This window comes from Mastomys coucha, unplaced genomic scaffold (assembly GCF_008632895.1).
Source record: "Mastomys coucha isolate ucsf_1 unplaced genomic scaffold, UCSF_Mcou_1 pScaffold13, whole genome shotgun sequence".
In the NCBI taxonomy this organism is placed as follows: Eukaryota; Metazoa; Chordata; class Mammalia; order Rodentia; family Muridae; genus Mastomys; species Mastomys coucha.
This window is the reverse complement of record NW_022196895.1, coordinates 40,164,646-40,178,196: the sequence shown is the minus strand read 5'-3', so window position 1 is coordinate 40,178,196 and position 13,551 is coordinate 40,164,646. Positions and strand designations below refer to the sequence as shown.

The window sequence follows — 13,551 nt, the reverse complement described above, 5'->3', positions numbered from 1 at the left end:
TTGTACTAAAGAATAATGGTTTTATGATAGTTCATACAATTAAGTGGAATGTTCTCAACCAGAATTCCCAACCCACAAGTGAAGTCTTCTATGAATCTTAATATGGAATACAAAATATGAAGAATCTTTCCAACATGAGCTTGTGATTGATGTTTTTATTTTCACTTATTTGATGGTGATGTGAAAATCTGTTTTCTTAATTTTATTTATATGCAATCAAGTATGAATTATACTCATACATGTTCTAATTAATAAAATGTAAATATTTTCAATATTTTTAAAGATCCCTTTTGTGTGAGCTGTTTATTGAGTTATATGGTTATTTTGACAATTATAATTGAGGCATTTTCAATGATAAATATGTAATATAATACTTGAAATTTCATCAAGAAGATGGTAGGCATCTTCTCTATCCGTAATCTGACCTTATAGTGAGATATTTGGAGACTTCGTAGAAAGTTACTCAGGGTCAATTTTTGGAATTTAGTGTAAGGAATCATAGGCAATATGGAACATATGTCTCTCATCTAATATACTGCAATTTCCAAAGACACTGGAACATCTCCAGTTTAAAAGAAAACAGATTGTATTTTGTTTTTGTAACATGAATTTGTTCTTGTTAAAGATATAGTATCAAAATCACTGACCACCAAAATGGGATCTTGGAAACATAAAATTTATGTGGATGCTTCAAATGTCAGATCGCAATAGCAACCCTCAGGGGGAAAAAAAAACCCTATAGACTGCACTTAGGTACTTAACCTTCTTATATGCAGAAAGTGACCCAAAGGAGGATAAGACAGACACTGCTGGAAGCCTTTCATTACCTTTGATTACCACCTTTGATTACCTTTGATGCCCAAAGTAAAGCCAATGCTCTTTTTTTTCGTAACGATGACTATTTTCTATGTTCTATTTTATAATAAGATTTAAATATTTCACAAGTGAGTTAGCTAAATTTGTTGATAAGAGAAAATAGCAATGTCCCGAGACTGTTACTATTGTTACCAGTCTTTTAAAATAAACAGTTTATGGTCTGGTCATTGTTCCCCTATAAGCAATTGAAAGACTAGAAGCGTAAAGCACAGAGATTAAAAAAAATCAGTCTTATAACATTGGTAAAGGTTTAAATAAATGCATATTGTCAACCTTAAACCTATATATGAGATGGTAATGTAAAGGTTAGATTTTAAAGGAGGGAAGAGGCATGCAAAACAAAGAAGTAAGGTTTTGCTTGGAGATAGGAGTCTAACATAACTTGTCTTCTGTGACACTCTACCCACCACCTGACTAAAGCAGATGTAGATACCCATAGCTAAAGACTGGACTGAGCTTGTGATTTCTACGGAAGAGTTGAGCGAAGGATTGAAGGCCCTGAAGGGGATGGGAACCCCACAGGGGGACAAAAAGAGTCAACTAACAAGATCTACTGGGAACTCTCAGAGACTGTGCCATCAACCAAAGAACATACAGGGGCTCGACTGAGAGCCCAACTACATATGTAGAAGACATGCAAATCAGTCTATATGTGAGCCCCCAAGCAACTGGAGCAGAGGTTCTCCCTACAGCAGCAGCCTGACTATGGTATCTGTTCCCAAAAGGAACTGCCTTTTCTGGCCTCAGTGAGAGAGGATCTATGTAACCTGGCAGAGAATCGACAGGCTAGGGCCCAGGACACAGACCTCACACTTTAGAAGAGAAGGGGAAGGTGAATGAGGGAGGTTCTCTATGAAGGAAGGACTGAGAGGGGGCAACATTTGTTAAATAAATAAATAAATAAATAAATAAATAATTGAAAGGAGAACATACTTTATGAGGGAAAGTTAAATTTAAATAAGTTTTAAAAAGTAGACAATTCTTAAAAAATAACAGGGCAAGATGAAGAGAAAGCTAAAATAACTAAGGCGTATCAGAATAAAGTCTGTTAAATGGTAAAATTAAAAACAAACTGTGTTCATGATTAGATTTGGAACTATTAAAATTTATTCAAACTTCTTAGGTCAGATGGCAGGGGTTACAGATCCCAGTTGATACATTTACCACATAAACTCTATACTTACTGCCCAGGAACAATGCAGAAGAGGGAGCCAAACGGTGCAAGGAGCAGAGGCCCATGATGCTTTTTTGTGAGGCACAGTATTCTGCACATGGCAGAGAAGCTGCACAAACAAAAACCCAGCAATATGCTCACCTAAAGAAGCAATGCACAGTGATGATGACAGTTGACAGACTGACTTGGAGAGGGGAAGTCTCAGAAGGTTCCACTACCAAATGAAGAATTGTAAGAAATAACTGGCTTTGTGGTTAGTCCTAGACACAGACACATATGAGCAACATAAAACAGACTCATCAGGTTGGATTAAATTCCCCTCTTTCTAAATCTATACTTGGCAGACTTTGCCTTCATGGTATAAAAATGTTCTTAGATGTTTTCCTCATCCAGTAAAAGAAATTATCATGGACCTTGACTGGATAATCCAATTCCTCTTTCCTTCTTTCCTTAATTTTCTCATGTATTTTCTCCAGTTTATGGATGCTTTTTATTGAAGTTTTTACTTGACCTGTCTGAGACTCATGCATTCTCTGTGATTGTGGATTCATCTCCGTAAGCCTCTGTGAGTCCCTGTTAGTTGATTCTGTGGGCCATGTTCTCTTGGTGTCCTCCACCCCTCTAGCTCCTACAATTTGTCTACTCCCTCTTCTGTGGGGTTTCTCAATGTTCGAAAAGGAGAAACCTGATCGAGGTGTTTAATTTGGGTTCTCTCCCACTACCGGGTTTCTGAGTCTCTGCATGTGTTCTCATCAGCTGCTGGATGATGCCTCTATTATGGCAGCTGGGCTAGGCACCTATCTGAGCATAGTAGAATGTCCTTAGGAATCATATTATTTGAGTTTTGGTTGTTTTTGATATCCTAGGTCTCTATCCATCTTTGGGCATGGTCTCCCTCTCAGGAATAAGTCTCAAGTTAGGTCAATCATTGGTTTGCAACTCTCACAAGTTCTGTAACTCCATTGCCCCAGCACATCTTGCAGCAAGACAGGTTATAGGTTGAAAGCTTTGTATCTGGGTTGTATCAGTCCCACCACTGGAAGGTTTCTGGTTACAGAAGATGAATGATTTAGGCTTCATATTCTCCACTACTAGGAGTCCTCCATGGGATCCTCCTCCCAAAATCCTGGGAGTTTCTACTTCAAATAATTTCTACATTGCCTCCCAAATGTCTTCCAATTCTGGTTGTCCCTCTATATGCTCCTTTAATCACCCCAATTTGTTCCCTCCTGTCCCCATTCACACTAGACCCCATTCAACACACAAAATATATTACAATGCTCTTACTTAGCAAGATCCACACATCTACTTATTTCCCTTTCTGTTATTTAGACTTTTTAGGTCCGTGGACTGAAGCATGCTTGTCATTGACTTAGAAGCCAATATCTATTTATAAGTAAGTACAACCCATGTTTGTCTTTCTGGGTCTGGGTTACCTCATTAGGACTGAATTTTTTCTAGATCCGTTTAATGCCTGAAAATTTCACGATACCACTCTTTTTGTAGCAGCTGAATAATAATAGTCCATTGTGAAGATGCACCACATTTTCTTTATCCATTCTTTGTTTGAGGGACACCTAGGTTGTTTCCAGTTTCTGACTACTAAAAATAATGCTGCTATGAGCATAGTTGAGCAAGTGTTACTGTGATAAGATGGAGTATCTTTTGTATATATGTCTCAGAGTGGTATAGCTAGGTCTTGTGCTAAATCAATTCTCAATTTTCTGAGGAACCAGCATATATATCTGTAGCGGTTGTGACAAGTTTGCACTCCCACCAGCAATGATAGAGCATTTCTCTGGCTCCACATCCTAACTACATAAGCTGTAACTTGTGTTTTTGATCTTAGCCATTCTAAGGTGGAGGATGGAGTCTTAACGTTGTTTTGATTTGCATTCCCCTCATAGCTAAGGGTGGCTAACATTTTATAGGTGTTTCTCAGCCATTTGCAATTGCTCTGAAAATTTCTGTTTAAATCTGTGTTCTATTTTCTAATTGGATTATTAAAGAATGTCTAGTTTCTTGAGTTCTTTATATATTTTCAATATGGCCCTTCTCTCACATATGGAGTTGGTGGAAATCTTTTCTTATTCTCCAGGCTGCCATTTTGTCCAGTTGTCTGCTTTGCCTTACAGAAGCCTTCAGCTTCACAATGTCTCAATTATTAATTGTGAATCTTAGTGCCTGAATTAATGTGTTCTCTTTAGGAAGTTGTGTCTTGTGCCAAAGTGTTCAAGACTATACACGCCACTTTCTCTTCCTTCAGGTTCACTGTACCTGGTTTATGTTAAGGTTTCTGATCCAATTAATCTTGAGTTTTGTTGAGGGTGATAAACACGGATCTATTAGAATTCTTTTAAATGTAGATATCCAGTTATACCAACACTATTTGTGGAAGATGTTTCCTGTTTTCCATTGTATATTTTGGCTTCTTCAGATGTCTGTAGGTGTATGGGTTTATTTCTGGGTATTTGATTTGATTTCATTGATCAACATGTCTGCTTTACACTACTACCTACAGTTTTGTTTTTACAGCTCTGTAGTAGACCTTGAAACCATGATGGTGATACATCCAGATATTCTTTCATTACTCCAGATATCTTTGATTACTCCTTAGCTATCTTTGTCTCTTTATTTTTCCATTTGAAGTTAAGTATTGTCCTTTCAATAAACATATAAATATTTCTCCTTATTTTTTAAAATTATGACATTTATATGAATTACATGATAAATATGAAACAAAACTCACAATGTTTCATTAGTTATACAATTTCATTGACACAGTTGCATCAATAACTTAAGATCAAACTTGAAAAGATTAAAAGATTAAAAATTAAAATTAACACTGGGGAAACCCAGAGAACTAACGTCAACAGAAGTAGAAAGAAGGAATATGAGGGATTATGAGTAGAGTATGCTCAACAGGTAATATAGACCTTAAATAAATTGTCCCTGTGTAATACAGCACCATGTAAAAAGAATATACCTACTGAAAACATTTAAAATTTTAACATTAAGTAAATAAGTATTTATTCATGTGTTTATAGAAATACATGCCACATGTGTGTGTGTGTTTGTGTGTATGTGCAAATGTGACCTATATTACTTGTGCTGGTTTATGTTTTTAGTGCTTTTTGTTGATCAGTACATTTGTAAAATAATAACCTTCTCATTATGGTTCTAGTAACCTTCAAGAGGATGCCAGTAAACTCAAGAGGATGTAGAAAAGAGACTATGAGTCTAGCTTACACTACACAGTATATATGATCATGTTTCCACATAATGAAATGGAGGTGAGTGGTGTTCAATGTGTGAGGCAAAAGGCCTTCCCAGGGATTGCAGGTTTGTGCATTTGTGTCATTTCACTTCAATGTCATATATACTACACTTGCATAGAATGTTGCTAAACTCAACCTTTTTCCTTTTTCTAAATTAAAGCTTTGTTCATTACTTAAAAAGGCAGGTTACAATAAATAAAAATATAATTGTGGTGTACATGTATGGAGTATCTTAAAAATTTTAAATTAATGAGAAAATTGAAGTAGAAATTATTTCTACCTTTGATGTTAAAAAGATGTAGATAATGGAGCCTTAATATTTCCTCAAAGTCATTTGGTCACAGATAATGTTTGAACTGGGTTGTTCAGTGCTAAAGCTCTTTCAAAATGTTAGGGTTTTAAGTAAAACTATGCAGTGAATTCCTACTTCAAATTCAGAGTCTCCTACTCCAATATAAGAGGCAGATCAAAATATGAGTGTGTATCTTAGGACTTTTTCCATTGCAGCCTCAACTCATCTCCTGAGCTTCTTCCTCTCTTTCTGGTGTTTGCAAACTGCTTCTACTTTCTTTTCATTTCATTTAAATTAAATTAATTTTTTTTATACTCCAGATTTTATCCCCCTTTAGGTTCACCCTCTGATTATTCCCCATCCCATACCTCCTCCCCAACCCACCAGACCTCTAAGCTCCCTGGGGCCTACATTCTCTTGATGATTAGGTGCATCTATTCTGACTGAACCCAGAGCTGGCAGTCCTCTGATGTATATGTGTTGTATATGTGTTGTATATATCAGTTGGTGTGCGCTGTCTGGTTGGTGGTCCAGTGTCTGAGAGATCTAGGGGGTCCAGGTTGAGAGGGGTGGTCCTCCTACAGGGTTGCTGGTCCTCCTCCTCAGCTTCTTCCAGCTTTCCCCTATTCAACCACAGAGTCAGCAACTTCTGACAATTGGTTGGGTATAAATAGCTGCATCTGACTCTTTCAGCTGGTTGTTGAGTCTTTCAGAGGGCAGTCATGATAGGTCCCTTTTTGGGAGCACTCCATAGCCTCAGTAATAGTGTCAGACCTTGGGGCCTCCCCTTGAGCAGGATCCCACTTTGGGCCTGTCACAGGACCTCCTTTTTCTCAGGCTCTTCTCCATTTTTGTCCCTGTTGTTCATTCAGATAGGAACAATTATGGATCAGAGTTTTGAATGTGGGATGGCAACACCATCCCTCACTTGATGCCCTCTCTTTCTGCTTGAGGTAGGCTCTATACGTTCCTCTCCCTACTGTAGGGCATTTCATCTAAGGTCCTTCCCTTTGAGTCCTGAGAGTCTCTCACCTCCCAGGTCTCTAGTACATTCTGAAGGATCCCCCCCACCTCCTACCTCCCAAGGGTGCCTGTAGGATTCCATCCTTTTTTTCCTGCCAAAGACTCTTTTTGAGCTTCTCAAACATACCAAATTTCAGGTTTTTTTATGAATAGACACAACATCTTGGTGGTGAACTATGACTCTTGGAAAGATTTCTCATATGGAGATTATTCTTGCTTGAAGTCTACTCCTGGTCCCAAATTTGTGCCATAGATGTACAAATTTTCTAGTTGGAAATTGATTAAAGTTATCATAGTAGCACTCTGTGTAAGTGCCTATTACTCTGTGTGACTATAGCACCCCAAACAAAACTTACGATGAATACCAAATATCCTATTAAGTCTTCTTGTCTGGATTTCGAGATTATCGAGTATGTAAGCCTTTGGACTCCATTTTCTTGTAGTTTTCAATCTAATTCTCTGAATAGCTCCTACATCTCAGAATTTTTTACTATTCCTTGCCTTCTTTTTCATAGTACAAGACAAATCCAGATAAGTTTCAAATCATCCTATATCAACAGAAGTTTTTCTGGACAAGGGTTGCCATGTCTCATTAATAGGTTCATAGCTGACCCAGTGAGAACTATTTGTGTGTGTCAAGCACAAGTGAGTATGCTTGGCTATTTGTACTATCTCCACCCATGTTCTTCAGTAAAATAATATAAAAAGAGTTCAAGGGCTGAATGATCATGTGTGATGATGTAAAAGAACAAAGAGTAAGCACAGAGTGCTGATACATCTTCACTTCTGTTTTTAAGTAGGTGGTTAGAGATACTTTGAAGTTACAGTACAGTGTGGAATTGCCATAAGGACTTTTCTAGGATTTATGTGTAGAGGGACTATTTCTGATTTTTAAAAGAAAAATCTGAGATTCTATTATAGATATTTCCTTCAAAAAAAGCTGGATGCCCCCTGGATAAGGCAAGGGTAGGGAGAATAAGTAAGTCCTTAGATGTGCAATGAGCACTGCCATTCTCTAAGAGTCATTCTGTGCTCAGATTGTGTTTTGTTGATTCTGAGGATTCAAGGAAGAATAAGGGAAGAGTCCAGCACAGTTAGCAACCCTGAGAAAAAGCATAGAGTAGTTCATTTGTCTACAGGAGGCTTTAACCAGAAATGTGTTATAAATGGTTTTAAATATTTATTCCACAGATAAAGTGTCTTCAACATGGATCAAATTTCTTTTTATCCTGACTTTGGTACTTCTTCCTTATTTTGGTGAATAAAATTTCCTACAATGCTTTTGCCCCCAGAAGTCAGGTAATGTTAGAAGAATTCCCAGCAATTCAAGAATGAATGGACTTTGGGAATATTAAATTTGTAAAGTCAAATGAAACAACGCACGTTTCAAAAGTCCTTGAAAATTACATGCTGAATGGCCTCTATTCATTCCTCTTAAAGAGCTTGAACTGAGAATTGAATTAGAATTTGTGGTATAAACATCACAAGGTTCTGTAGCCATGATGCCAGCTACTTACAAGACTGAGCCATGAGGATTGTTTGAGCACACAATGTTAAAGTCAGCTGAGATAATGTAGTCAGGGCAAATCTCTTAAAGCAGTACATGAAAAAGAAATAAGTACTGGATTTTTCATATTGTTGTTGCCATTATTATACACTGATTGAAGATATTTACCCTCATCCCATGTTGGAGCTCAGGTAGTGGTTAAATGTAAAGAATGGGAAGCAGTCCCTCCACCCTCATATTCCACGACACTATCTCCTATATCATTTTCAAAATGAATCTTCTAGTGTCAAATTTGGTGCAAAGAGATAACTCACTGGTTTTATTCTATATACATATTCTGAATGTGAAAATAAAGTAATTGGAGGTATTAGATATATCTAAGATATTAACATCTTAATATCTCTTCACATTATTAATGTTTTAATTTTTATACATTGCTTTTTATGAGGCAAATCAATTGATTTATTAAGGAGTCATTTTCATAAGTTAACACTCTCAATTTTAATTAATTTAAACTAATTATTGAGCATATATATATATATACATATTTTCTAGTTGGAACTAGTATATATGGTATACATATATATATGTATACCATATATACTAGTTCCATATATATATATATATGTATACTATATATATATATATATATACTTTTTGAGTGATTATATGTAGACGATTTTCCTAAAAGATGTTTTCTGTCATTCATTGACCATTGTTGTAGAGGTTCTGGTACCTATACCATGAAAAGTTTATAACTGTAACCATTGAGAAACAGGTCACTGTGTTATTTTCATATATATATAGTCACCGTATTTGAAAATCATGAGAATACTGTAAAAATACTCAGAATTTCTAAAAGTTCAACAAAAAGCCCATGTATGGATACACATTTAGAAATCCATTCAGTGGGTAGTTTGGAGAAATTTCAGTCAATAAGGTGTTGTCCTTGCAAATCCAAGGCTCCAACTTCAATTTCTAAATTAGCATGATATCATTAGTCTGCAGTTCTAGTTCAGGAAAGCAGAGATAGAAGCATTCATGGGGCTCACTGGCCAGCTATGCTGTGCTATTTGTGGGAATTTCAGGCATGTGTTTTACAAACAGACCCCCACCACACATAAAAGTTGTATAACATTTGAGAAATAACACCCACATTTTTTGTCTGTTCTCCAGTAGTGCACAAATGCATATGCTACTGTATAAAAAGAACCATGTGCACATAAGTGCATATGTACACACACACACACACACACACACACACACACACACACACACACACAATTTACAGAGAATCCCATGCCCTATTTTCTACATGTTGATAATATCAATGTTAGAAATTTGTAAGCAAAACAGAAATCGATTCATCCCTTTACTAATGCTATCTAACCCTCAATTGACTTATATATCTCATACTTGTTCAAAAGCAGGTCTCCCTTCTCTAGAGAACAGACCCTGTAACTCACAAGTATTTTCCCCAGAGAGAGTCCTCCTCTTTTTGATGTGTAGTTTCTTTGGTGTTGATCTGTAGAGTTATTCAGTTGTAGTCAGATAGAATATGCAAAATAATTACAGTTTGCTGTATCTTTGAGATTTGTTTTTTTCTTATTATGTGAAGATGTATTTTAAAGAGTTTCAGAATGCTTAACTAAAATGCTTATTCTGTAGTTATGGAGTGAAACATTCTGTTGATGTGTGTTAGATACTTTTGCTCTGTGTTTTGTTTTACTCTGTTTATGTGTTTAATGATTCTCTGTTTATCTTTGATCTGGATGACTTGTCTCTTGGTGTAAGTTGAGTGTTGAAGTCACCTGTTATTACTATGTTGAAGTTAGCCTTTGACTTTTTATTTAGCAGTACTTTTATTTATGTGGACAGGTATATCTCTGCCTTGTGAATGTCTGCCTTAAATTATATTATCTTCTTGAAGGGTAGTTTAATCAAGGGTAGTTAGAAGTGAAATTTTTATAAAATCCATGTCAATTTGAAGTCTATTTTGTCAGCAATCTATTTATAGACTTTTCTATTTGTACTTAGAATTGATTCTACATCATTCAATATTTATTTTGCTTTTTTATAATTCATTCAGATTATTTTCATATTCTTTAACTATATATTTGCATATCTGTTAATCCAGTGCAAGTATATATAGGTACCAGCAAGAGGGTATATTAAGGAAAAGAAGTTCATTGTAACTTTAAATGAAGAGTTCAGATATAATAAATAATTAATAACTGCCATTTCCATATTTGAAGTCACTCTGTGAATATATTATTTTAGTACTGCTACAAACATGTCCTTCCTTCCAATATCACAGGTGTCATGAATTAACAAAGGTCATTTTAAGTATTATGTATACTTCTTATTACAGTGCATATATTTTCTCTTTAAACATTTTATATTGTTTATTCATGCAGTTTGTAGATGTGCATTGCTCATATATGCCACAGTGTATATGTTGAAGTCAGAGAACTACTTTTGTGACTTCATTCTCTTTGCCATTATGAGGGAATTGGGATGTCAAACTTAAGTCCTCAGGATTTTTGGCCAAACCATCACACTTCTATCTTCTGAAAATTTTTGCTTTTATTCATCCATTTGTTGTAGAGACTGTTGTTGCAAGTCCAGAGAATATTAGAAAAGAGGTAAGTGAATACTGATTAATATGGAAATTTAAAAAGTAAACTTTTGGTTTTTGAAATGTCACTAAACAAAAAGTACAAGACAATATTGTAACAACCAAAAATATTTGTTTTATTATTAAACAAAGGTTGAAGAGTAGTCTTGTCAACAATATAAAACTACTTAATGTTATAGATAAGCTAAAACATTCCATTATTCATAAATTCTATTAATGTACAAAATCCTTATTGTATACAGTTACATTTTATGTTTAAAAATATGTTTAAAGTAAAATGATTTATCCTAGAAAAGAAGACTGAAAGTGATTTTAAAAAATCTATTTCAAGTTAGGTTAAACATCCAGTTTTGATCCAGTAAGACATTAGAATAGTATGTAAATTTAAGAACTTAAACTCTGAAAAAATACAAAAATAACACACAAATTTGAATTTTATAATGTTGTCTGTGTCTAAAATTGCCAATAATAAATTTTATCTCTGTATATATATATATATGTTATAATTTTGTAAAGACAGTCATATATGTTATAACCTATACAGTAAAGGTATTCAGAAGTAGAATAGCACTACAAATAAATCATCAAGATTTTTGATTTCTCTCAGTAAAAAACAATGTAGGAGATTTTATCTGAGTATGTGAAGTTGGGAAATGATAGCCTAATTATTCAATTACAGTCACTTATTTACATTATCTCAGAATATCAGACTTATAAAAATATATCAATAACATATCATGTTTAAGTAGAATTGTAGTAAGTCAATATTTATATTTAATACTTAATATTGAATCATTTTATCAAGTAGAATATTTCTAGCAAAGATCATTACCTGATACATTTTATATTATCTTTTTATGTTTCCCAGCCAAATTGTACCATGTATAAGAGTGAATCTGTCTGCTCCAGAACCCTGATCCCAGTTTGCACAGATGATGGAATGACATATTACAATGAGTGCTATTTCTGCCTAGAAAAATTGTAAGAACACACAATTTAATACTAACTCTTTCAAATTATTGGGGAAATTGTCAGCAACTGATGAAAAAATCATGTTCCTGATAACACAAATATGAGATACCCAAAATATAATCACTTTCACTAATGAAAATTCAAGCATCCACTTGTAAATTTCCTTGAAGTTCTTCTGGATTTTAGTAGTTTTTGTATTGGCTTATTAGCTGGACTCTACTGAATACTCTTCCATAGAGTTGATTGATTAATTATACTTGATGAAAGGAAACCAGTAGACTAACTAACCCAATGTAATGTGTTAAGTCCAAGTTTCATCTCTTGCTGTGGAAAATATCATCATGAAAAACAATCACAGGAAAGAAAGGATTTATTTTAGTTAACAGGTTCCATTGATAGAAGTCAAGTCAGGAAATCTAGCAGGACCTTGAACCAGGGACAAACATGGCTTGCTGGCTCACTTACAGACTCATGTTCAACTTGATTTCATATAGATTCTAGGACCACTTGTCCAGGAAACTGTGCCACATACAATGCCCTGTGGTTTCCTACATTATTTAACAATCAATACAACGTTCTCTAGTCATGTTCATAGATCCATCTGATTTGTATATTTGAGGCATCTCTATCAGCTGATTTTTGGCTGTGACTAGTTGACACATAAAGCTAATTTAGTTAGGTGCTCAATGGTAGTTCCCACTCTTGAGCAAGAAACTTAAGTACAGGAATTTGAACTTTATCACTATTGGATCCAAAGCTACGGAGGGACATCTGTAGTGATCTACTTTTTCTCTTCAACTTGTCTCTAGAACTAAGCCTTCAGGGCCAGAGCAGTTATGTTGTTAATGCAAAATCACACACATATTCTTTTTCATTAGACTCACTTCCCATTCTCTCTCTCTCAAGTGCTTCCTTTCATAAAAGTTTGTACTCAGTTAGTTCTATGAATTGACTTTCCCCACTTTGGGGAAAGGATTCCCTTTAAGGGTAGGGAAAGGAGTGGCCCAGCGGATTAGAGAGCGGGTGACAGAGACACCTCACATCCAATTATATTCGTGATTTTTCATTAAAAAGTAATTATATAACCCTTGGTTTATTAAAAATGGTAGTTCAAATATTTATTTTTTCTTCTAACTTCTTTACTTGCAGAAAATCACCAATTAAATATAAATATCACGATATTTGTAGAAGAGAATATTGATTTCAAGTGGTTCATACAATCATGTAGAATGTTCTCAACCAGTGCCTTAAATTCCTAATCAACAAATGAAGTCTTCTGTGATTCATACTGTGGAATTGAGAAGATTGAAGAGTCTTTCCAATGTGTACCTGAGACTGAATGATTTTATTTTCAATGATTTGATGGTGATATGGATACCTATTTTCTTAATTTTTGTCTTATCTTATATAAACTGTGAGTTTTAATCATAGTTGTTCTAATAAATAAAATGTTTAATAATTTTAATACTATTAAGGGTCCTTTCTTGTGGGAGCTGTTTATTAAGATCAAATGGATACTTTGATAGTTACAATTGAGGCATAGTGAATAATGAATATAAAATATAATACTTGAATATTTATCAAAATGATGGTAGGGATCTTCTCTACCCTTAAGAATCTGAACGTGTAGCAAGATATTTGGAAACCTGAATCCTAGAAAATATCTTTTGGTTAATTTGGGGAATTCAGTGTAAGGAATCATACAGAATATATATGGAAAAATGTCTCTCATTGAAGGTGTTGCCTTTTCCAAACATACTAGAACATCTCTGTCTCCAAAACTTAGAGTAA

At 34.8% G+C, this 13,551-nt stretch overlaps 1 protein-coding gene across 1 annotated transcript; it reads left to right on the top strand.

The window, feature by feature from the left end:
- The first annotated feature begins 7,371 nt into the window (after nucleotides 1–7,371).
- On the top strand, nucleotides 7,372–13,230 carry LOC116087620 (serine protease inhibitor Kazal-type 11-like). Its single transcript, XM_031366301.1, is given in 6 exon segments — nucleotides 7,372–7,443; nucleotide 7,609; nucleotides 7,835–7,900; nucleotides 10,758–10,795; nucleotides 11,657–11,769; nucleotides 12,910–13,230. Coding segments are annotated over 6 exon segments (342 nt in total). The 3' UTR covers nucleotides 12,962–13,230.
- Nucleotides 13,231–13,551: the final 321 nt, after the last annotated feature.